The 26470-nt window shown below is 38.1% G+C and overlaps 1 protein-coding gene across 1 annotated transcript in view; it reads left to right on the top strand.

Moving 5' to 3' along the window:
• myo15ab (myosin XVAb) overlaps window positions 1-26470 on the top strand; it is a 68417-nt gene that overhangs the window by 35267 nt on the left and 6680 nt on the right. The window contains 32 exon segments of the mRNA XM_052126346.1: window positions 4808-4896; window positions 6710-6995; window positions 7135-7438; window positions 8412-8532; window positions 8746-8857; window positions 9174-9245; window positions 9347-9411; window positions 10869-11201; window positions 12230-12290; window positions 12416-12575; window positions 12689-12791; window positions 13290-13395; window positions 16017-16132; window positions 16254-16313; window positions 16955-17030; window positions 17168-17283; window positions 18355-18473; window positions 18560-18701; window positions 18835-18946; window positions 19267-19341; window positions 19539-19744; window positions 21236-21354; window positions 21457-21529; window positions 21641-21713; window positions 21832-21905; window positions 22144-22226; window positions 22321-22451; window positions 23528-23622; window positions 23752-23829; window positions 23919-24015; window positions 24229-24389; window positions 26197-26330. Coding sequence (XP_051982306.1) covers window positions 4808-4896; window positions 6710-6995; window positions 7135-7438; window positions 8412-8532; window positions 8746-8857; window positions 9174-9245; window positions 9347-9411; window positions 10869-11201; window positions 12230-12290; window positions 12416-12575; window positions 12689-12791; window positions 13290-13395; window positions 16017-16132; window positions 16254-16313; window positions 16955-17030; window positions 17168-17283; window positions 18355-18473; window positions 18560-18701; window positions 18835-18946; window positions 19267-19341; window positions 19539-19744; window positions 21236-21354; window positions 21457-21529; window positions 21641-21713; window positions 21832-21905; window positions 22144-22226; window positions 22321-22451; window positions 23528-23622; window positions 23752-23829; window positions 23919-24015; window positions 24229-24389; window positions 26197-26330 — 3952 coding nt within the window.

Genomic DNA, 26470 nt, shown 5'->3' with positions numbered 1-26470 from the left:
AATTTTCACAATCTAACAGTTAAATATGACTAGTCTAGTTTAATGATCCATAAGAGAACACACTTACATTATAAGACAAATTGGTGTTTTTTGACATGTTTTCCGATCCGCACTGAACAAATGTCATTTCCATCACATGTAAATATTTGATTATTATTTACAAATATTATGATATACATAATTTCTTAACAGTGTAAGACCACTTTCACACATAGTTTTACCAGTTTATACCTATATTGCAATTACCATAGATTTGTGGATTAAGTAAATTAATTGTCATGAGGCCCAAACACAAAGCTTACATCCACCACAACCTGAAATATAATATTGGATTGGTTAGATACATTTCAGAAAAATAACTATTTGTGTTATTACATTAAGTGGACCATTAGCCCATAAACTATGCAGAAGTTTTTAATGAGTGATTAGAGTTTTGTAAATATTTTCAAAAAACATACAAGGTGGTGGAAATGACTGGGTGGTGTGGAAATGACAATGAATGGACGTCCATGTAGAAAAACAGAAAGACATTTATTTGAAACCTTCTGAAGCAGACAATTCCAACAAATCTTTAGTCTCATTAGTCTGTTTGGTTCCATAACCAGATGAACATTTACAGTCTTACTGTAAACAACTTTAACCACAAATAGTCACATGAAAAATGTAAGTTACACATAACTTGTGATTGTAAAATTGTAACATTGTAACATTCTAATTGGTTAGATGAACAGTTTTGAATTTTGGAATTCTTAAAAAAAAAAAACTAAACTTTAGTCATGCCAATGCATTGTAACATGAACTATAAAGCATCTTGAGCATGCACACACTGTGTGTGAGTGAGTTTGGTATTGTAAAATTCTAATCAGTCTCTTAGATGAACACTGTTCTGAAGAGAACATTTAAAAGACACCTTAAACTATACCATAACATGAACTGTAAAGCATCTTGATCACAAGGGCTGTGTGTGCATGAGAGATTGAGAGAGAGAGAGAGAGAGAGAGAGAGAGAGAGAGAGAGGTAAGCATGGAGGTTTGTCCAGAGGGCAATTATGGTGACCAGACGATATGTGTGTGAGAGATAATGTGCATGAAAGTGAGGTAGTGTGTGTGTGTGTGTGTGTGTGTGTGTGAGAGAGAGACAGTTTATGAGAGAGGGAGTGAGTGTGTGTGTGTGAGAGAGAGAGAGAGAGAGAGAGAGAGAGAGAGAGAGAGAGAGAGAGTGGCAATGTGATTCAAGGCCAAATCTTGCAGATTTCTTTCCAAACTTCCGTCTTAATCTCCTTGTGCCGTTTTGTCACTGGTACGGGCTCAGGGATGAGGCCTATTATATCCATGGGTTGGTACCAGATGACATCATCTCTCAGTGGCCAATAAAAGCGATTGATCCCAATACCGGTCATTGTTTTCACTTGAGCACCACTGTATAACTCAACATCCTGAATAATACCTGGGTACACATCTCCATCATACACCACTGCACACCACTGACCGATAAAACCCTCATGCAAGTCCAAAATTGGTTTTCATATCTGTCTCTCAGCTCAGCAAGAAGAGCATTATGGAAAACCAAAGTTCTTCTTAGAGTGTGTGGTGGTGTTGTCATTTGCTTTTTGACTTGGCATTTGGGGAGTCAGCCTGCTTCACTTTCTTCATTAATCGGACATACCGTTTGCGGTACCTCTCGACCTTCTGCAGAGCCTTCCCAAGCTTAGCATTGCTTTTATACAATGCTGCATAAACTTTTGAACGGTTTCTTAGAACCTTTTTCCTTCCCCTTTGTTTCTGACTTAAACGTTGGGGTGAAGGTGGTGTGGCAGGTGGATCAACATCATGTTCTGGCTGCACAAAATCTGGAGAGTTTGGTGGTGTAGTGGTAGAAAGGTAGGCCTGTACCTTATGAGCTTTGTTCATCTTCTCCCGATAATTCCTTTGATTTGTTCTCCATTGTCTCCTTCTTTTGCGTTGTTCTCGCTTTGACAAATCTGCAATTGGCTTTACAACCCCTCTTTCTTTTTTCCTCATGTATCTCTCCCTGTCTCTCTTCAGTCGCTCTTCATATTTGACAGGGTCCTCTTTTAGTCTGTCCCTATAGGACTGAGACCTTTCAGCAATTGACTTCCACGGCATCTTAAAAATAGATGAAAAGGCATTTCAACAAATATATATTTGAATAAATACATTAGCATTGTAAATTTCAATAAATAAAATATAAATATGTAGCCACACAATCTATGAATTGCAGCTTGTAAGCATAAATGTCATTTCCACCTCACCTTTGTCATTTCCACCCAAGAAGGTAATGTGTTGGAAATGACGGTGGTGGAAATGACAATCCTGCAGTATTTTGTAAAAAATCCAAGCTAGTATTACAGATTAGCTATGAATTGATAGCTAGCATTGCATGCATGCAAAATACATCTATTTATGTTAAAAAATCTATTTATTTACAAACTCAGTTGATGTTACGCCATGTTTGGAAATGACATACAATAAAAATATTTTCATTTCAAGCAATATTTACCTTGAGTTTTCTTCTTCAATTTGGTGAAGAAATTCAAAATCTCCTCCATGTCAGACATGTGCTGTGATGTCATTGTTCATCTCCATAGAAACTACCCAAACAATCTTTCAAAAAAACTTTTTAAAGGGACATTACAGCGTTGTGGTGGAAATGACGGCAATACTGTGGGACAACTACATTTTGTATATAAAATCACATTAATAGTTGTCTGACCTTAAATACCACAATTATGTTTTGATTATTTTACTGATACTTTATTCAGTCATATTTTAAAAAAATAGATAAATAATTTTTTACACTTCTTTTCATTATTGAAGATCAGAAGTCTGGGTGTGGGACAAGCACAAAACAGCAATATTTGCATCTATAATGATGTTTAAAAAGGTGAAAAAATCATCGTAGACTACCGATAAAAAGTTCCTAACGTACTTTCATTGTAAAGTTAACTATGAAAGTGTGAATTTTTCAAAATTAAATGTTTTTTATAAAATATGATCAAAGGACATGAAAGTGCCCATAGTCTAAGAATTGCCCGTAAACGTCTTCACTGGTGTTCTTGCCGGCTTTTTCAATGTGTGCAAGTGTTGTGCACATGTCTGTTTACGTTTTATTGTTAAAAGCAGTGAAAAACCTGAAGATTTCAAATCTTCATAAATGCAGGTTTCTTACATTGTCAGATTTTTGGAATAGGCTTATTTTGTTTAGTTTTTGATAGATTTTTATTTGCACTCAATCATGGACTACAGAAAACGAATTTCCTTACTGAATCGGTTTAAATGACTGACTGGCTCACTGAACCACAAGTTATTATGTCCAACACAAAATTAACTGGGAACCGTCTTTTTTAAAGAACTGATATTGTTTAGCACATTGTTGGGCCCAATTTCCAGCTCTGTGCGGTTGTTGGTGCAAAATAAGTATCCTGAAGGACATGTTACCTAGGCCAAATGTAATAAATTTCCCAAAGGGAAAAGTCACTTTAGGAATGTTTTTCCATGCACCCGTGTCAGTGTGGTGCTGTTTTTACCTTGTTTAGTTGAAAAGCCAAAGCCATGACAAAAGATCTGAAGATAATAATGGGGTTAAAACATACCCAAGAGCAACAGTTTTGTGGTGCATGGATAAACATTGGTTGAGTGACATTCGCTTGTTAGAGTGTGTTGCAACTAGACCATTTTTGTGTGTTTTGTGTAACCACAGTTTCATTAACCACTCTGATCTGAATGAAACACAGAGGCATTTAACTGGCTTATGCCAAGATTTTAATGGAAGTGACTCTTAAAGCAAGACTCTTAAATGATAGGTCATAATGTCTTTGGCTCTTCCCAATCTGATTGGCAATTGAGCAATACGTAATTCCACCGATAGGCCCACTGACCTGTCCCATGAATAACCCAACAAATGACCTCAGGAAACATTAAACTACTGCCCCAGAATGTATCTGTGTGTGTGTGTGTGTTGTGCCTACTTTATTCAGTAGTCACAGATCTACTGTCCTGCATTAAAGTAGAATCAGATACAGACAGAATGGCTAAATTACATACTGCTAACCCAACCCTGATGGTGTACCTGTAGCCTTTGTGAGCGTATGCCGAGTATAGGTAACATTATACAGCTTAAAGGGTCTGGCTAGGTGAATGCACAGGTCATTTATCATTAATAACATTGTTTTTAAGGCAGTGGGTTGTTCTACCAATGTTCTCAATGCTGGTTTGTGTTACCCTGCCTATACCTTATCATGTACACTGCAGTTGTCAAATGTATTTTGTGACTGTGTAGACGCTAACTTACCTTCCGTATTTAACACTATGTGCTTATCAGCTTGACCCAACTTGTCCTGCTTTTGTAGCCATTCATCGGGTGTCAGAATTGTTAATTCACTGCAAAAAATACAATAAAAAATAGCTGCTAGAAAATACAACCAATAAATAACAATGAATAGAAAACATAACTTTCTGAATGCTGAACTGCAAATCACTACTTTTGTTATGTCCAACTCTAAATTAATAAAGCACTGTTATGGACAGTAATTTGCAAAAAGTACTAACAAATTAGTTCATGGAATTGTCAGGCAACTGGAATCTTTAAGTGGAATTGGAAATAGATCTAGATTTGTTCAAATTCCTTATGATTCTCAAAAGTAAAAGAATCATGTCAATGGAATGAGAATAAAATACACTTATATTCAAAATACATTCAAAGAAACTGAATAAGATATTGATTTTTGCTGTCCCAGAATGTATGTTCATTCCTTTACCCACTTCCTCTCTCTCTCTGTCTTTATCAGACTCAGAACAATCGTATGATGCAGCTCATAGAGGGATGGACCGGTATTTGGACAGCCTCTTTGACCCAGTTCTGTCTGATGGAACTGGGGTATGGTGACACCTGATTAACTCTTCCACACACACACAGATGTGAACTGACCCATAAGTTTGTGTTTGACAGTCTGGAAAAGAGTTTTACTGTAATTATCACATACTCATCCCTGTGTGTGTGTGTGTGTGTGTGTGTGTGTGTGTGTGTGTGTGTGTGTGTGTGTGTGTGTGTGTGTGTGTGTGTGTGTGTGTGTGTGTGTGTGTGTGTGTGCGCTTGGCTTGGCTGTGTTGCCTATGATCATTTTACACACAGCGTTAGGAAATAAGCAAGCAAATGAGGGTGTAATTTTTTAATGAGGCTTACCTCACATACAGGTAGAGACCAAGAGAGCAAGTGTTAAACTAGAAACTACATACAGAATTGAAATCTCTTTGCACTGGTATAGCGCTATGAATTACGTATTTAACCTCTTCAGCTCTGCTGCATTTTAGCTGTTAATTTAAAAGCTCACATTAAACACATACAGTGGACTAATTGCAAAATAGTGTTCTCATTTTACATAAACAACCCCAAATTAAAAAGATTGCAATAATTTATAAATCATATTGTATAGGTTTACATATATTTTTTATCCTTTCTGAAAGCCTGTGATTCTGACCCTGTTTGTGTTAGTTCAGTCCACTACATGGCAGCAAATACTAGGGAAAAACAATTTCCTCTATCACCATCTATCACAATATACAGATCTGAAATGCAGGTGGCAGATGAGCACTCACCATGTGCTTGTCTATTGGCATTCTGTCCAATTTTTGACCCTAGTTTCATAGAATAACTCGGCCTCTGAGTAATCTAGTAGCTCAATCTATATGTTCAGATTCTAAGCTTTCAAATGGTACTACATTTGACTATTTTATATTTATGTTTCCAGGGGCTTTTACATTTTAAAAATGCAGCGCAACGCGCTACGACCGTTCGCAAAAGCATATTCCATTTTCGTGAGAGCACAAATTATAACCGCAATTTTCGAGGCAGTGCAATACACAAGTGGGTTTTGGTGGGAGTGTTTGCGCTATCTCTGGGTGTATGCGCACACACTGGGGGTGTATTGTATGTAAATGAAGTGGCGCAAAGTGCAATTTGCTATTTTCCTGAGAAATAGGTCATTGTGCTAAGACATTTCAAGTCTAAACTCAGTTCCTGCATTTGCAGTTTGGATATTTCACCAGCAGGTGGTATTTAACTCCATGTCCAAACGCTGAAAATATAGAGCAACATCAAATTATGTCCATGACGATCACTGTTATTGCCGTTTTATGAAACAAATATTTATGAGATTTGTGTTAAACTATCTTTAGGTCATGATATATTTTTTATATGATATATGATTTTTTTTAACCACATCATTATTTTGATTAGCGTAACAGGGTTCGGGAAAGGAGGATGTGGGAACCAGATTAACAATTAACAAGACTTTAATCAACATAAAACCCAAAGACATTGATGAACACACACACATAATGGCCACCTGTGTCTCTGTCTCTCTCTGGCATCCCCGGCTCCTCCTTTATCCCTTGCACGCTGATTGGGCAACTCAGCTCCTGGCGTGCATCCTCTCGGCTAGGCCATGCCCCCACTACCTGAATCAGTCCGGTTAAACCTCCAGTCTGACTTATTCCCCCCCTTCCTTCCTTCCCCCGCCTCCTGGAAACCTGGGTAGGATGAGGGGAGGGAGTGGGGAGAGACAAAGAGAGAGAGAGGAGAAATTAGAGAAAAGAAAAGGCTCTTCTTCGGTTTCCGCAGGTACCTCAGCCGCTCCTCCACCCCCTAGTGGATGACAGCAGGCTCCTCCGTCCCCTGGCGGATGGCATAGGTTCCTCCACCTCCTAGCAGGCGGCAGCGGGTCCTCCATCCCCTGGCGGACAGCAATGGCTCCTCTGCTTCCTTGCGGATGGCAACGTCTCCTCCATCCCCTGGCGGATGGCAACAGCCCCTCCGCCTGCTGGCGGACAGCCTCCATATCCCGAAGAATGGCAGCGGGCTTGTCCACCCCCAGCGGACGGCAGCGGCGATTTCTCCCAGACAGCATGCTCTTTCTCCTTTCCTGGGTTTCGGCACCAGTGTAACAGGGTTCAGGAAAGGAGGATGTGGGAACAGGAGTAACAAACAATAAGACTTTAATTAACACAAACTTTGAACTGAAAATATAACAACAAATTGAAACACACACACATCCACACAAAGTGGCCGCATGCATCTCTCTCTCTCGCTCTCTCTGCTTCCCCTCATCCTACCCAGGTTCCCAGGAGGCGTGGAAGACCAGCTGGCGATGGAATGGCCGAAGGGGCAATTCCTCCCCTCCAGGAAGTCAAACCAGAGGTTTCCCCGGCCTGAATCGAGTAGTGGATGTGTGTGACGAGAAGGAGGGCGTCGCCTGGCCGATAGGATACAGGCCCGGCACTGAGTTGCCCAATCAGTGGGAGAGAGATAAAGAAGGAGCCAGGGATACCTCTGGTTTGACTTCCTGGAAGGGAGGAGTTGCCCCTTCGGCCATTCCATTGCCAGCTGGTCTTCCTCGCCTCCTGGGAACCTGGGAACCTGAGTAGGATGAGGGGAAGGAGATGGGGGAGAGAAAAAGTGTAGGAGAGACAGAGAGAGAGGAGAGAGAGTGAGACGCACGCAGCAGTGTTCATGTGTGTGCGCTTTTGTGTTATGCTGGAAAGCAGTTTTATGTTGTAAGTTTTGTTATTAAAAGTCTTTTTGCTTGTTAACCCGGTTCCTGCTTCCTCCTTTCCCGATGAACAAGAGGCTTGTCTGGTGCCGAAACCCGGGTCCGGGAGAACTTGCCGCTGCCATCCGCTAGGGAGGCGGAAGAGCCCAAAGTGGGGGGGTATGAAGACGAGGAGGCCGTGTCCGGGCCGAGAGGGATTCACACCCGGCGCTGAGTTGCCCAATCAGTGGGAGAGAGATAAAAGAGAAGCCGGGTACACCAGAGAGAGGGAGAGACACGCGGCCACTGTGTGTGTGTCAAACTGTTGTTATGTTTCAGTTCAGCATTTGTGTTGATTAAAGTCTTGTTAATTGTAAATTTGGTTCCCGCTTCCTCCTTTCCCGAACCTTGTTACAATTATATTTTTCGTTTTGTTTGTGTCATTTTGTTTTAAATTTTTTTGTGTTCCAGTGATTACACTTCATATTTCTAAATGAAAATCGACCAGTAGAAGTGAAGTGCGTTCCGATACAATCATTGTTTGCCTAATACAAGCCATGATTTGTGTGTCAGTAGATGAAAATTATTAATAAAACTTTCATTCAATAATATTTAATTCTCTATAATTTAAATAATCAAATATAATCAAGAGTGTAAATCAAAATCCTGACGAGAACCACATTTTCCATTTAAAAAAGTATGTCACTGTCAAAGAAATATGCCTGACATTCAACAGCAACACAGTTAACACACAAAAGAATGTAAGCCCATATTTCTAGTCTTCTAATTAATTGTATATAGTCCATTTACACTACCAAATTCTTACAAATGTGCTGTCTTTGTCTATATCTCTTCTGCTTGACAGCGAATGGATATTAAAGAATGCAGAAGTGCTGGAGAAGAACCTCAGAATTAAATTTCACTTGACCCAACCCATTAGCACGTTGCATGCACAGTTTCACCAAACTCACTTGTGCCTAGACTTGGTGCATGCTTGCACAAAAATACCAAAACTTCCTGGCCATGCCTATTGACTTTGCATGTATGACTTATGGGATAATGCTACACTTAGCGCTAATGCTCTTAAAATAGAGCCCATAAACGTCTGGTAGGCATGTCCGGAGAGTGATGCAGAGCTGAAGAGGTTATGTCATTTCCATTCTTTTCTGACCGAACAAGGCTACTTTATATATTTGTAGGATCTGGATGCATCAGTTTTGACTGGCAGGATGAAGGGTGGAGGAGGTGTAGGTGGTGATGGATCTCAGTCCACTGCCAGGGTCCCTTACTCTGCTGCTCTTCAGCCTGGAGGTACACACATACTTAACACTCACATTAATTTCTATGCTGGTTTTGAGGCTGGTCAAAACCAGCTAGCTGATGAAGCTGCTCTACCAGTATAGTCTTTCTGAGTTTGCTGGTTGACAGGGAATGCCTTGCTTGCATCCCATCCTTATCCCTTTTTTGATCTCTTTAGCAAGGCTTACACATCATTGAATTTTGACCATCAAAGCCATGTATCATCATCATCATCATTATCATATAATTAAAATATGTCTGTGGTTGTGCATGTATGTGTGTAATATGTTTTTTTTTTGTTTTTGTTTTTTTTACGTGTGTTCTGTAGCAGTGAGAGTTCTACCACCTATACCAAGGACTCCAGTCATGCCTAATTTACAAGCTGTGCCCACTGTACCAGGTATTTCTAATCAAAATATACTGTGCCTTCATCTTTACAGAGCTCCAAAAAGAAACAATGGACAAGCATTTAGTATTATGTCCTGTATTTCTGTTCTTCAGACCCGCAGCAGACTGCACTGGCACAACAACAACAGACCATCATCAACCAGCAAGCTGTCATTATGGTATATGAGTGATACTGTGTTTGTTAAACCAATTAGCCATAAGAGGTTGTTGTTAAATTACAATAATCCACTGCCTTAAGTGAAACTATAATAAAACACACCAATCTTTAATAAATAAACATTTATCACAATAAACGCAAAGTGATATAGTTCATTAGTGTAACTGTAGGCTGTTTATGACTACCAAGTAGCTTCACTCAAATGAGAAATTCAAATGATGAGTGGTTACAGGTGTTCCGTATCCAGTAGGATTTCAGTATCTGTTATAATAAACCAAAAAAAGAGGGTTAAATGAGAGTAAAATCACTGCAGTGCACATAAGCAAGGGGTTTTTTCTTTTCTAAAATGATGACAATGTTTTGATAAAATACACCATTGTTTTACTGAGTTTAGCAGTTTTGTTAAGGATAACAAAGATGGAAAAAATATGCTGTATTTAGCATAAACTGTTTATGTAAATATGACAAGACAAAATTTAAGATATTAAAAATGTTTTATAACAGCATGTAACACAGTTAAAGGATGGGCAAGGAGGAGGCGAGAACCAGCTTGTCAATATAAATGATAATTTAATTAAACTTAAACCAAAAGCACAAACATAAACACACACGACGGACATGCCCGTAATTCTCTCTCTCTCGAACCATCGTCACTGGCCGCATTTATCCCTCGTGTGCCTCATCAGGCCGACAGTAATATTCCGACCCGGCCCCGCCCCCCTCCGCTCTACACAGCAACAATCTAGAAACAACATGGTTGCTCTGCTTTGGCTGTTACTTGTTTATACGTTTGTATAAATTTTTGAAAATGTTTGAATAATTGTTTACAATTTGGTCCTTTACATTTTGACATGTTTTTATCAGTTTCCACGTTATCATCAACTAAAATTGTATAAAAGTCTTTTAACCCTCCTATGGTATTCTGACATTTTTGACCAGAATTACTTTTGCTGATGGTTTCCTTTATCTGAGCGGTACAAGACTTGGTGACTTTTCCTACACTTGCCATCTAAACATATAAAAAAAATGTGGGCATGATTCTATAAGTATTAGTGGTTGGGGAAAAAAGCTTAAATTGACCGACCATTGAAAATGAATGGGAAAAACCATAACACTGTTATATAAAAAAATGTTTTACAATACAATAAATAAATCACAGAAATCAAAGGGTGAGACTATAAAACATCCAGAGTGCAAAACATACACACCCACCCACTCACACATGCATGAACTTGTGAGACTATAGCACAGAGCATTTTTTTTATTTGTCAAATAAAACCAATAAATCAGGCACAATGCTAAACACACACACACAGAGAAATGAGGGGGTGAGACAATGACACACCCACATTGCAGAACACACTCACACATAAAGTTTCATAAATTTGTTTAATTGCCTATGCAAATTAAATGGTTTTCAAGCATCATCTTGTGTTTCTCAACTCTCTCCATCATCAGGCTCAGCAGATGACCATGCAGGCGATGGCTTTGGTGACCAGTCCGGTGTCCAGTCCACCACTCTCTCCTCTCACCAGCCCCCCTACCAGCCCTCCACCCACTCCTTACAGCACACTGCCGCCCAGCCCCTACCCCGCCGTGCCACCCAGCCCTTATGCAAACATCCCCCTCAGTCCTTACGCACCTTTTCCCATGTTCACATACACGACCCCACACCCAACTGTTGCCTCCACCTCAATCTACACCACACCTAGGAGTCTAGATGGCCAGTGGGAGCCCCTTAAGACAATCAGCCCCCAAACGCACCAGCCACGGAACACCACGACTACACAGGTGACCGAGTGTGGATAAAATCCTGTACAAATTATTGCAATCAGTTTGTATAACACTTAATGTTGTGGAGAATGATATTAAGTCAGTTCATAAAATGTATATCATGGGACTTAACATATCACAGACAACAGAAAGCATAAAGAAAGGTAAGCTAATTGTAATTTATGCTAGCAAAGCCAGCTAGCAAATGTTCGCAATCTGCATCTTGCTGCATTCCATTCAACTCAGAAAGTCGAATTTTCCAACTTCCTACTGGGAAAATTGCACTGGATGCCACTTGAACTCATAATTCTAACTTGGAAAGTCATGCGAAAATTTTAAACTCAGATTTTGCCTAAATGCAGTTGCGTTTATATAAACTTTTTGTATATAAAGTTACATTACATCAGTGTTAGCTTATGTCAGCTCTAACATAAACGCTTGCATGCCGCGGTAACACCCTCACTTGGATGAGAGAGCTAGAGATGTGAGAGCAGAGAGCTAAGATCGGGCAATGGGCCTCCGCTGCTTTATGTTTGGCATTCTTTGTTTTATTTTCTATATTTAGCGTTTATAGACTGGCCCCATTCACTTTTTTTGTTAATCAACAATATTCCACGTTGAGCTTAACTTGTATTGAGCCTGGAGCAAAAATGTCTGAGTTTGCCCAAAAATATTTGCGTAATGTTGTTCCAAACCCACACAGCTTGCTTTCTTTTTAAGGAATACAAAAGAAGAATTTTTAAATTATGTTCACAAAGTCATTATTCACTGATATTGATTTTTAATTTGCGCTTCAACATATCCAAACTTTATTCGTCACAATCGGTTATGAAACACACAAGACCCAAGGGTGTTTTTCATTGATGTCAAATTTGGCAAGATGTGTTTTAATGCGCCATGGTTTAATATTTGCATCGATATTTTAGCTATATCTATGTCCAACCTTTATCTGGATAAGGTTAATTCCAGTGCACATTTTATTCAATAAATGAACAGATTTGTTATGTTTATGATTTATTACCCTTGCCTGAATGTGTTTTTCTTAGGGCACGAAACAAGCCCCTGCTGCACCAATTAAACTCGACAGCAAGCCTACCAAAAAACATGGTGTGTTCATGCATTTATTTATATATGTGAATATAAGAATAAATATGGTCAAGAAGTGAATCATTTGCACTTAGGTAACTTTGTATATTCTCAAAACCCTTTCTGCTTCCCTTTCTCTCTCTCAGCACCTATTGGGGTCACAGGTCCCATGCATTCTTCTCCAGCTCCTGGCACAGACGTGGTCAAATACTCTGTCTCTAACTCTGAGCACATCATTCCTAGCCACAACATTAAAGATATCATTAAACAATACCAAACGCCAGCCTTAGAACCCGTGCCACAGAGGTGTGTTTCTTGTGCCTGTCTGAGTACTGTATATGTGCATGAGCTCCCATGTGTCATAGAATCAGATGATAGTAGATCTATCAACTTAAAGAATGCTGTGCATATGATAACAGGCGAGACGGTAAAGGTTTTGTGAAGAAGATGAATCCACATGATGAGGCCATGCAGATCTTAAAAACACAGATGGACAATCCACCTCCTACACAGGTGAGATCTGTATATTTTACTTCTATACTAACCAATTAAATTGTAGAAAAGTAAAGCTATTGGGTGGCAAATGTTGCTAGCTAATAACAATTCCCTGTAGGATACAAATTTATATTCATTGATGGCTCACAATTGAATCATGCATGAGAATTGCATTCAAATCTCCTGAAGTTTTGTACACTAAAAATTAGAAATTAAATAAATGAAGTTAAATATTTTAATTGCAATGAAATTTCGAAATAAATGGATTCTTTAATATACCTTATCCAGAGGTCACAGGCATGCCCATTGTATATGCACTGCTTCAGCAGTGGTCTGGAGATTAGTTTACTCCTGAAAATACCATTGATTTAAAAATCCTAGCCATGGAATTGGAAAATACACACAGTAAACGGTTAAGTTTGGAATGTCTGGGCAATTAAGCACCCACCTATTTTCATGATAATTGTCATTATACATGCTTATTCTATTTCTGAGTTAAACGTATGTGTGTGCCTGTGTGTGTAGAGAAAGTCTCCTACTCCAGCTGCTGTATCCAGGGAAGGAGGCCTCAAACCAACCAAAAGCAGCAAGAAGAGAGCACCAGACCCACCACTGACTTTACCACCACCAGGTAATCAACACAGACACACATATATCACTTAATGGTTGAAGAACCATGCAGTAGGGGTGGGTAAAAATATAGATTTTCCAATGCATTACTATCTTCATTTGAACGATATCGATTTTAAATCCCAAGATCGATCTTTTACTCTATGCGCAACCCTCTACACAATGAGAGGAAATCACTTGCATTTGCAACCATATTACGTGCTGTATGACTAAAATGTATATATTTGGCCACTGGCAGGTAAATGTTTACATTTTGCTTACCAGTGATTATGTAGTATAGTGGTGAAGTATTCAGCTGTGAGATCCTTTCATTGCATGTTGAGAGTAAAAGTTGTTCCATGTAATGCGTGTCTAAAGACAAGATCCACGCAACCCATTTGTAATTGAATAATGTCTCTTTTAGTTTTTTTTATTTATTTACATTTTCTGTTCTTTACAAAAGATTGCAGTTGTTAATCAAAAACAACAAAAAATATTCTTATTATTCTAATCATGCATGGCACAGGTGAGATAAAGCCTCTCTCGTTAACATGCACTTATCTATAGATGCTCTTTACAGAAATCCTGGTTTTTGTTAAAGAGACAGTACCGGTTTTAGCAAGCATTCAACACATCTGGCCCTCTGTCTGCTCGGTTTTGGCATATGCACCTCCTTAAAATCTCAACGTAAATGCCCAATGGTTAACATAATGCAGCCCCTCAAATACAGCCATATTTTAAACTCAATCGCAAGAGAGTGAACCAGCTCCACAACATTATAAAACTACATTTCAGGGTTTACACATAACGCACATCCGACTCTGAATATATTAAACTGTTCATGTCAAGCACAGCTGTCAACACTCACAGCCTGTTTACACTAGTTGTGTCAAAAGCAATAGAACCCATTATAATCAATGATGCTGTCTACCATGGAAGCGTCCGTAGCGGTGCGTTGCCCCGACAGTAAATTGGTGTCCTGTTCCATTTTGTGCTGCATGCGCTGGGTCCACTACTGCCAACAACACAAATAAACGGTTTAAAATGTTTGTGTTGACACGCCCGCTGTAGACAGCTATAAGCCATAATGACGCGTTGCGTCAATTGACGTGCCCGGTGTTGACGGGGTTTCAAAACCATAAACTATCAAGCACTCATGACATTTAGACTGTCAGCCAAAAGTTTGGAATAATGTACAGTTTGCTCTTATGGAAAGAATTTGGTACTTTTATTCAACAAAGTGGCATTCAACTGATCACAATGTATAGTCAGGACATTAATAATGTGCTAAATTACTATTACAATTTGAAAACATTTTCAGAACTTCTTAAACTACTTCAAAGACTTCTCATCAAAAAATCCTCCACGTGCAGCAATGACAGCTTTGCAGATCTTTGGCATTCTAGCTGTTAGTTTGTCCAGATACTCAGGTGACATTTCACCCCACACTTCCTGTAGCACTTGTCATAGATGTGGCTGTCTTGTTGAGTACTTCTCACGCACCTTACAGTCTAGCTGATCCCACAAAAGCTCAATGGGGTTAAGATCCATAACACTCTTTTCCAATTATCTTTTGTCCAGTATATGTGTTTCTTTTCCCACTCTAACCTTTTCTTTGTGTTTGTCTCTTTCCTGTTGTATATGAAACCGGTGTTGAGTGGGTAGGATTCAGTGAAGCTGTCAGCTGAGGACATGTGAGGCGTCTATTTCTCAAACTAGAGACTCTGATGTACTTATCCTTTTGTTTAGTTGTACATCTGACCTTCCACATCTCTTTCTGCCTTTGTTAGAGACAGTTGTCCTTTGTCTTTGAAGACTGTTATGTACAATTTCAAGCATTGTATAGCCTTCATTCCTCAAAACAATGATTGACCGACATGTTTCTAGAGAAAGTTTTTTCTTTTTTGCCATTTTTGACCTTAAGATATGCAAGTCTATTGCATACTGTGGAAACTCAAAAACAAACACAAAGACAATGTTAAGCTTCATTTAACAAATCAAATTGCATTCAGCTGTGTCTGATATAATGGCAAGTGATTTTCTAGTACCAAATAAGCAATTTAGCTTGATTACTCAAGGATAAGGTGTTGGAGTGATGGCTGCTGGAAATGGGGCCTGTCTAGATTTGATCAAACATTACTTTTTTCAAATTGTGATGGTGTTGTTTTTTACATCAGTAATGCCCTGACTATACTTTGTGATCAGTTGAATGCTACTTTGGTGAATTAAAGTAACAATTTCAAAAAGCAAAATATACCTAGTTAGAAGGTCTCCTATGTAATTCACAGCATTAGCTGGGAGAGAATTTCTTTCATATGTAAGCAAAAGGGACATTATAAATGAAATATAAACAAATGAATCGATATTGAATCGGAATCGTATCGAGAGTCAAAATCTGTATCAATACTCAGCCTAAACATTTCTAATTGTATGCTTATGCTCAGCTCTGAAATATTTCATGGGGTAGAAATAGCAATTTGTGAGTGCAGTCTCTATACAATTATTTAAAAAAAATCCTTCTCCCTCCTATAATATCATTATATACGTAAGGGATCCATTTTTTACTTTCACAACCAAATTATGCTAATAAGAGACATGATATGCATTAAAAATTGTTCTCCTTCTATCATACATACACACCAGTGTCCAGAGATCTGCCAGTGGAATCTGAGAGTATCCAAACACTACTGCACAGGAGCAGCACTGAGGAACATTACACCTACACAAATGTACCCTGGAGAATTTACCTTCGGAAGGAGGTGTGTATGTGTGTTCATATCGCTCACATTTACTGTTTAATTATATCAGTAAATGTTTTTGGTACATGATCCCATGCATTGCGGTGTCTTAGCACTAATGCTGCAGGACAAACTGTTGTAGGTCTTTTATCCCAAGGACAGCTGGAACCATCCTCTAGTTCTAGACCTCATATTCAAACAGGTGAGACAAACTCCACACAGCCTTTTATATATGCCTTTTACTATGTCTCTCTTCTGCTTCAAGACTGGGAGAATCTCAGGGGCCTGGGTAGCTCAGCGATTATTGATGCTGACTGCCACCCCTGGATTCACGAGTGCGAACCCAGGCGCATGGTGAGTTGTGCGTGGATGCTGCAGAGAATAGCATTGGCCTTCTCATGCGCTACGTCTCTACGGTAACGCGTTCAATAAGCCACATGATAAGATGCAAGGACTGATGGTCTCAGACCTTTTAGATTGTTTGGATTAAGCCAAAATATTCTGAATTTTCTCCTAATTTTTTTTAAATGTTTCAATAGTTTGAATTATTTAATTAATTATTTATTTATAAAATAAAAATATGTATTTAATATATATTTTAATTAATGTCATTGTTTATTTGAAAATGTATTATTTAGATTCTAATAAGGCAAAATACTTTTATTTTAAATATTGCATTTTTGTTATAATATTTGTAAGTTTAAAAATTTTGAATTTTAATTTAGATTTTAACATTTTTGAAAATACACTTCATTCAGATTGTCGGTAAGGGTGGGCATCTTATCTTCATCTGTCATTCTTTTTTATAATTTTAAACTTATTTCTCATCCTTAACTTTCTCAGATTGTTAATGACACATTTACAGAGGCTTGTGTACGCATTACTAAAGAGGAGAGGCGGAAGATGAAATCCTTGTTTGGTAAGGGAGAAATTAAATTTGCACTTCAATTTATGGACTGCACATTGTGAGAATTACTGAGGTTTGCATTTTTCTCACTGTGTGTGTGTGTGTGCGTGTGTGCGTGCGTGCGTGCATGCTTGTGTGTGTGTTTATAGCGAAATACAACATTGAGCAAAACACAGATGTTCAGGATGAGAGCGTGAAGAAGGATGTGATATCAGCTGCCAGGGAGTCATGGGAGATTTATTTTTCTCGCCTTTTCCCTGCCTCTGTGAGTTCATTTTCCTGGAAGATATTTGTTTGTACCCAGAGTTTATTCAAGAGACTTAATGGAGTTCTCAGTTATGCTTCATTTAAGTATCAACTTTGTCTCTGATGTTTCTCCTGAAATTCCTTGTGTGGAATAGACTCAAATAGTATAGAGCTTTAAAAAAAAAAATTGGACAGTATACACAAAAAAAATAGCTCTTTGGCTGAACTTGATTCAGTCGTGGAAATTCCACGTGTTTGCAGTGAGTTTTCTTAACTTAAAATTACTTTGTAATCTCAACACAAACACTTTGTATAGAAAGAACCTAGTTGAATTGGATAACCCCAACAAAATTAGACATGTCAGTGTAACTCAAATAAATCTGATGAAAGTGAATGTTAGCATGCGAAATACATGGTGGTTGGAAGCAGAGTGTAGTTTAGTAACTATGTTATGGTTAGCACAACATTTGCTCAATTAAGCGAGCAATAGATTTCATGTGCAATATCTACCTGTCCTCATCATTAGCTCAAGCTCCACCCTTCACTATAATGTTAACTCCCAAAACTCTGACATAACAGAAACTCTTCTAAATCTCATTCATAACAAAACGTTAAACACTAGCAAGTTGTCAGTGTCGTATTGCACAAAAACACATAAAATGATGTGCCCAGCATGGACCAATGCTAAATCGACACCACAAAAGTATTCATGTAGTCCCAACTCAAATGGATTACGTAAACTTCTATTTAACAAAATTTCAAGTTGTGTGGAAAATGTTCTAGATTTGTGTTCTTTAGTTCATATTAATTAAGTAAATTGAACAAGCAGCAAAAATCCTTTTTTTGAGTGTAGTCCAGATAATTTGGTATTGGAAGATATTGATTAGAAATGTGTGAGCTCATGTTCATATCACTAGCTTGAACACAGACTTGTCATCTTAGCAAAACTGAGCACAGTTTAAGTCATTGTTGAGAACTCTTCTAAGGAGATTCAAGTGAGAATACTATGTTCTTAAAAGAAGAAACGGAGAAGTGGGAAACTTAAGCAAAAGTCTCAATTCGATCACTATTTAATCTCTGTGTGCTACAGGGCAGTGTGGGTACTGGAGTTCAAGTGTTGGCAGTATCTCACACTGGTATCAAACTTCTAAAGACAGTGAAAAGCAGTTCTGCAGCTCCAGACTACTTCCGTGTGCTCCGGCCATACAGGTGCATCATCCATCCAACCGTTTAGTCATCCATCAGCCATATGTGTCCTAAAGATTTAGTCAGAACTCTTACTCTCTCTCCCTCAGCTACACCGAGATCCTGTTTGTCACAATCCCCTCTCAGAACATGTTGGAGTTTAATCTGATGAATGAAAAGTTAATTCTCTTCTCCGCCAAAGCGCCTCAAATCAAACAAATTATTGATCTCTTCATCGCTCATCTAAAAAAGGTAACGAAAAGAGTTTTATAGAGACTTGTTTTATAATCTCTTTTTGTTTTCTCTTTAGTGAATTACCATCTCAGATCAATAATGCTCAAACGGTATATGGAATAATTATATAGTACTCTTGATTCCTACTCAGGACTCTGAATATGTAGTAGCAGAGAGGAACTATATCACAGATGATCGAGCTCTACTCAGCTTCCATAAAGGTGATATCATCCGTCTGCAGGCGATGGATGGATTAGAAGAGGGTGAGACACACACGCACACACACACAGACAAATTACGCTGATCATGGGCAGTGGTGTACTGCAAATCTATGGTGCTCACTATGAACCGTGACGTGGGGCCCCTCCTACAAGCAGCAATGCCATGCATGAAAAAGGGGAAATAGTGGCACTTGGCTACAAAATATAGTCCCACTAATCACATTGAGTTTACTTAGCTTTGAGTTAATGTATCTGATTTTAGACACAGTGATCTATTGTACCATATTTGAACTTGAATCCTCTGCAAGAGCGCTATGGCAAGTTTATGCAATGATTTGTGTTTGTCCATGTTTGTGTTTCAGGTCAGAGATATGGATGTGTGGTGAAGAAAAAGGTCATCTACCTCGAAGAGCTAAAGAGAGACACTCCAGATTTTGGTTTGACTTTTATATATATATATATATACAGTATATACTGCATGTATCATTGTACTGCTCTGGATAAAAATTTGTTTTTATTTGTTCTGAAATGTATATAACTATAAATGAGAACATGTTTAAATAATAAAAAAATTATATGATAATATAATCAGCTGTAAATGGCAGGATTATTGATTGTTAAAAATATTTTTCAGGCTGGAGGTTCGGGGCAGTGCAGGGTCGGAGTGGAGCATTCCCAGAGGATTGTGTGGTTCCTGTGGCAGCTCCTGATTTCCTGAGTCTCCCAGCAGAGAGGAGAGACGAGCCGAGAGACAGACAGGGCAGAGTGGCGGCATCAGGGGCTGTTGCACTCGCTGTGGCCTCCACTGTGGCTGCACATGAACTGGACCCAACACTGGAGGTATACACAATATTAACTACATACATTATTATCTCAGGGTTCACATAAGGTCCTTAAATACTTGAATTTAACTTTTAGAAATTTAAGTAGAAGTAGAATTTTCACTGGTTAATGTCTCTTGAAATATTCTTTCTATACTTAACAGCAGTGGCGGCTTATTTACCCTATTTTTTGCACTAAATCAGTCTTAGGTGTTGATCTGCCCTGCTGTTTAATTCTAATTTTTTCCTCGTAAGGAAGACTTTCGAATGGCTTCGCCAAAATCAGGTCGACAATATTAGCACCGTCTGCCATCGTGCGCAGTTTCACCCGTACGACGCTAGCCTAGCCTACTGTATGAATGAATGAACGAATGAACGAACGAACGAACGAACGAACGCTCTAAAACAAAATATATTAAACTTGGTAAAACTGAAACAAGGAATGTGGTGTATAATTGTGTGAAATGTATTATGCAAATTGACTAGCAATTTCGCCAAACAAATATAAAGAAATAGGTTGCAGCAGTTTGTCTTTCGACTACACTTGAGAAATCCGCGATGGGACTGAGCCGAAATAGCTTCAGTGACTTCTTATAGTACAGATTCGCTGTCAATCAAAAGGAGATGCAGTCTTTCGACAGATCCTCCAATCATCACGCGGAAGCCCGAGTCCGGGCCAGCCCACTCCTCATTCACCCCCAGAGACGCTGAGCGTCCGTGGGCGGGACATAATCGCAGCATTTATCCAATGACCGTCTATTTTCGAGCACTGAAAAAACTGTTCAGAGCAGCCCCATTGAAGTCAATGGACGCTCAGCTTCAACAGGGAAATGCACTGACGCTACGGGAATGTATGAGAAGTAAATCGAGTCAGCCGACCTGCTATATGTAATGTAGCTGATTCTGAACGAACTCGTCTTCGAGATGAACGTGTTCTAACGCATTTTTAGTCAATAAATTGTTTACACAATAGTACATATTTGACCATTATTGTTTTGACATTATAGGGGAAGCTGAGCTTCCCTTGCAGTCTTAAAGAAATCCCCACTGCTTAACAGTCAGTTGTTGATCAAAAAGGGGGGAAATATATTTATTCTAATCACACATTGCAGGATGCTGTAAAGAAACCGTGAGACTACATTGATATGCGTTTAACCAAAACACATCATATGTTTGCTGAACTGCTGGTTTTCTTAAAGAGACAGTACAATTTTAGCTCCTAGAAAATGCAAAGGCAAAATTTTAATTCTGGTAAATTGTACAGATTATTTCAAACAGTGACAGCTCAGATTATTGACATCATATGAATTGATAGAATGTGGAATTAATACATATATAATAAAAATGTCATGCTAAATCTTTGCGGTATTAAAACTGTGTATATTAAATATTAAATCTAAATTCATATGATGTGTATTGTGTTTCTTAGATCTTTTTTTTTTACAATGTGTGTGCACAGCCTTCTGTGATATATTGTGTAATTTCTGTTGTTTTGTGATGATAGTTGGAGTCTGATGGATTTGGTGATTTTGGTAACTCTGAAGTTGAAGGGAACTTTATTTTGGACAGCCAGTACAACATGGTAGAGTTTGCCAAGAAATATTTCAGAACTTCAAATGGAAGCAAGAGGTAAAAGGGATATCTTTGCTATAATAATACAAAAATTGTGCTATTTTTGTATTAATACAAAAATTAATACAGATTAGCTTTTGTTAAATTTTTTGTTATCAGTGACTCCTTCAGAGACAAGTCCAAAAAAGGAAAAGGAACCAAAGACCCTGCAAAGATGGTGAAATTCAGTAAAGTATGTGTATACTTACTCATAAACACCCAAATACACACTAAATACCCCCCAAAACACTAAATACAAATCATATAATGTCCTTAAAAACTGGTAATCTCTCCCTGACTCCAGAACCCTATCCAAGAGTCCCTCATAGACTTCACAGATCCCAACATGAACCGGGTCGCTTCTGAAATTTTCCTTGGTGAGATATGCAAAGATATGCGAAACATTCTGCGTATGGTATTGTTTGATATTTTGTTTGTAATGCATTTGTCAAAGTTCATTTAAGTAAATGTAAATGTATTTCTGTTTGGTTGTAGCCATAATGAAGTTCATGGGAGATCATCCTCTCAGAGGCCAATCAGAGCAGTTTGTGGTTTGCACTTTCCTGAAGGTAAAGCTTTTGACCAACTGTACCAATACCTTCCAAGAAACCAGTCCCACTTCTGTATTGACAGTTTGATATTTATTTAATGAACTGGATCAATTTAAAAATGTTTTAGTTGTATCTAGTGTTTGGTATGGTTTTAATTTTAGTTTTTGTTTTAGTCTTTTATGGTGGAATGATTTGATTTACAGTACTGTATATGTGAAGTTGTTCATAGGACTGAAATGCATAATTGTTTTTATAGTTAACTGGGGAATATGGACTGATGAAGGATGAGGCTTACTGTCAAATCCTCAAACAGATCACAGCCAATACCAGTTCTAAACCGTGAGATACTACTTTTTTGTCTGTGTTATGCTGGCAGAGGGTTTTGCTGGTGTATATATATGTGTGTGTTTCAATATGGTGTGTTGTGTTACAGTGACAGCTGTCAGAAGGGCTGGCGTTTGCTGTACATTCTGACAACATTTTGCCGCTGCTCTGAAGTGCTGAAACCATTTTTACTCAAATTCCTTCGAGACGTCTGCAGAAGTCCAGAAGTTCTTTTTCATGGTAAATATACATATACACGTGCACTTTTAGTCTATATGTACCTGTTTATACATTTAGTATAAAAAACATACTGTAACTTTCAGTACTTAAAACTCCTTCTCCAGTCCAAAAAGAGCATTTATTGAAACTAAGACCCCAATTCCACCTGATATTATGATGCATCTCGTGTGATCCGATCACATGATTTACACCTGGTCACTTTAATGCGTCTCCTGTTACCACTTGTGTTCGGATTTGGTGGGGGGGTCTCTGTTTCATGATGACATACATCAATAACTATGACAGTGTGTTACTGCATGATATTAAAGTGCAACAAAGTCAGAAAAGACTAAGGAAGCATGCGGTTTCTCTCATGCAGTTGAAATTTAATCTAAGCACAAATGTAAAATGTCAAGCAGAATTATCTGTTATTTAAGTTGATTACAGGAGCTTCAGGTGTTTGTGCTTCTCATCTGTGTTGATATCAGACACACTAAAGAAGATCCGTGAATCTCTCGTGATTGTGTATGCACAGATGTCAAATTTCTGGTCAGACAGTTATTTTCTTTTAAAGCTGCTCTGTTTTTGTGCAGTGGTTGATTGACATGTGAGGGGTGGTGCTTCACTGCTGCCAGGACACATACAGGATGGATTAGTGTTTACATCTCAAATTAGATGTTGTCACATGCGTTTTTTACCATTCTTATGTTTTTTTGTGATCCAATCACAAAACGTTTTAGACCCCGTTTAGGGCTGACCACATGTGATCGGATCACCCAAAACACATCTTAATACCAGGTGGAAATGGGGTCTAAGCTGCCAAAATGACTCGTTCTAAACTTTTTTTTTGTTTTGAATTTTTCTGACATCAAAAACTTTTAACCAGTCACATTTAAATATTATCGATGCCTATATAGGCCTGCCCAAGTTTAATTTTAGTGGTCAGGGATTGTATTTTCCTGCAAGACAGGAAAAATTGACAATTATATATAAAAAGATGATAAAAAAAATATATGTTATGACCCCTTTAAAATAATAACTTTATGAAGCATGATTAATGAAACATGGTCTAATATTGATGAGTGTGTGATCTCTAGGAATTGCTAAAGCTTGTGAGCAGAACCTGAGAAAGACCTTTCAGTTTGGAGGCAGGAGTGTTTACCCCAGTAGTATGGAGCTCAAAGCAATTATGGTTAGAAATTATACACACAGCAACATACTGTATATGAAAACATAAACAATTAACTGGTTTCAAAACATATGCCCTGTATCTAATATGAATTACGGTGTATAAATAATGGTCAAGTATTTCTTTTTTCAGGCTGGTCGAAGCTCAAAGCGGCAGCTCTTTCTATTTCCTGGAGGAATTGAGAGACATCTAAAGATCAAAACCTGCAGTGTATGTCTCTTGTGAACTTTTATTGTACGTGATTTTATTTGTATGTTAAAATGGAAGAATGTTTATTTATTTCTGAGTTGTGTGGGCAGGTTGCGCTTGACGTCATAGAGGAGTTGTGTTATGAGATGGCGTTACAACGGCTGGAGGCAATGGATGAGTACACTATTTTCATAGTCACCAACAGAGGTACAGATGTCATGCTATGTTCTGAATGGAATACTAACTACAATGTTTTGTAAAAAAAAAAAAAAAATTAAGATTTTGTAGTGAGGGTATTTCATGCAGATAGAAAATTAGCATACAGTATAATGTACGTACTGCATGTTAGTGTGCCATTTTGAACTCTTCCAGTCCCAACAGTCATCAGGTCTATATCTATGTTTTGGTGATGTGATGCAGGTCAGAGTGTGCGGCCCTTAAATAAAAGAGAGTATATTTTGGACATTGCAACAGAGGCGGAGCAAATTGATAGCAACTACAGCTTCTGGTTCAGAAGAGTTATCTGGGCCCATCCTCTAAAGTTTGACAACGAGCTGTGTGTGACCATGCACTATAACCAGGTAAGACAAGAATTCATATTCTCGAGAATATTAAATTTTTCTTAAAATTCATCATAAATAACATCTGAAAGTTAGAATAACCTACTGGGTTGTTTCAAATGTGATGCGTTCTATCATGTTGTGTCGGATTATTTTAGACCAAAACATGTTTTTGACTGTATTGTTTTGTGTTTTATGTTATTTATATTTTCAGCTTTCAGACCATGATAATGTTATCACAAAATTCCAGGGTCGGGAGGGTTACTATTAAAATGTATTCATGTATTGCTGTAAAATGTAATTTGTTACGTATTCCGTTAGATTATGCAAGATCAGTAATGTGATCAAAATACTTTGGATTACTTCTTCAGCACTGGCAGATATTTTCACTTGTTTTGACTAAAAAAATCGGCCAGTACAGTAAGACAAAATATATCTGAAAAAACCTAGACATCTTATGTGTTGCTTATAAAACAAGGTAAAGTAAATGTATCTTGTTTTAAGGATTTTTTTTATAGTTTTGCAGAAAAACGACAAAAAAAGATGTTGCAGTAATTTTTTGCACTAATTTTAAATATCTTAGAAAAAAGATAATCTATCAATATAATCGTGCCTGATAACAGGTGTATGTAAAATGGCAAGAAATAGCATTTTGGCTTAACATAAAGCTAAGTGTTCACATGTCAATATACACTGTACACAATATACTCCCTTTTTTCTTCCCAATTTGGAATACCCAATTCCTAATGCGCTTCCTAATTCCTAAGTCTTCATGGTGGTGTAGTGACTCGCCTCAATCCGGGTGGTGGAGGATGAATCTCAGTTGCCTCCTCGTCTGAAACCATCAATCCACGCATCTTATGTTATATGCATAGCGTGTGTGGAGGCTTCACACTATTCTCCATGCACAACTCACCACACGTCCAACCGAGAGCTAACTACATTATAGCAACCACGAGGAGGTTACCCCATGTGACTCTACCCTCCCTAGCAACCAGGCCAATTTGTTGCTGAGACCTGTCTGGAGTTACTCAGCATGCCCTGGATTCAAACTTGTGACTCCAGAGGTGATAGTCAGAGTCTTTACTCGCTGAGCTACCCAGGCCCCCACAATATACATGGTTTACTGATTCTGGTGATCCAAACTTACTTCAAAACCCCACAGAGGATACACAATGACATCATCTTCTGATTTTCTAACATCATATCCATCCTTTCATTCATAACAGTGTGAAACTGCCCTTTTTCTGCTTGTATGAATGTAAAACATCATAAGAAGTGTTTCACCGCTGTTCAAACAGTCCTCGGATCGCATCATTGATATGGATGTTTTTTCAACTAAGCAGAGAAAAAATTAAATGAAACAAATTACTTCAGTAATCAAAATGCTTTTTGAATGTAACTGTATTCTAATTAGCAATGATTTAAACTGTAACTAGTGGAATACAGTTACAAATATTTTGTATTTTAAATATGTAATCCGTTTACATATTTTAACTCTGTTACTCCCCAACCCTTTGTTACAACATATCATGTTGTAATAAATTGGATAAACAATTTGAATTGATTGACAGCCCTAAATCTGTGGTTTTGTTGCATCATGCAATATTCTGCTTTCAGTGTGGAAAAAATTACTTGACGCTGGAAATATTGCGCCTGCTCAGGACACAATAATAGCATAAACCTTTTTCTCTTAATTATATATTAATGAAACATGTAAGTGACAATATTATAGAACATTTGAACATGTAGATTACATTATGACACCCTAATTATAATGTACCTTTGACTATAATTACTTTATAATTATGTGAGTGTGGATTTACAGATTCTACCAGACTACCTGAAGGGTCTGCTGAATGTGGTGCCTCAGGGAAAGATCAGTGAACAGCAGTTCAACCAGTTTGCCAAACTTGCTGCTCTTCAACACAGAGCCAAAGACAGTCTCTATGCACCTACCATGTATGTTTCCTTTAATGCTTCATTGTGTTGTAACTATCAACTATAGATTTGACTTAATTTTCACTGTACAAGCAATGCCGAAAAATCATATCTCATGAAACTGAACATACTGAGGTGTTTATTTACCCTATGAAAGAATA

The sequence above is a fragment of the Xyrauchen texanus genome, chromosome 5, assembly GCF_025860055.1.
Source record: "Xyrauchen texanus isolate HMW12.3.18 chromosome 5, RBS_HiC_50CHRs, whole genome shotgun sequence".
Taxonomy (NCBI): domain Eukaryota; kingdom Metazoa; phylum Chordata; class Actinopteri; order Cypriniformes; family Catostomidae; genus Xyrauchen; species Xyrauchen texanus.
Note: the sequence above shows the minus strand (reverse complement) of the source record. Positions and strands in the feature narration are given on the sequence as shown.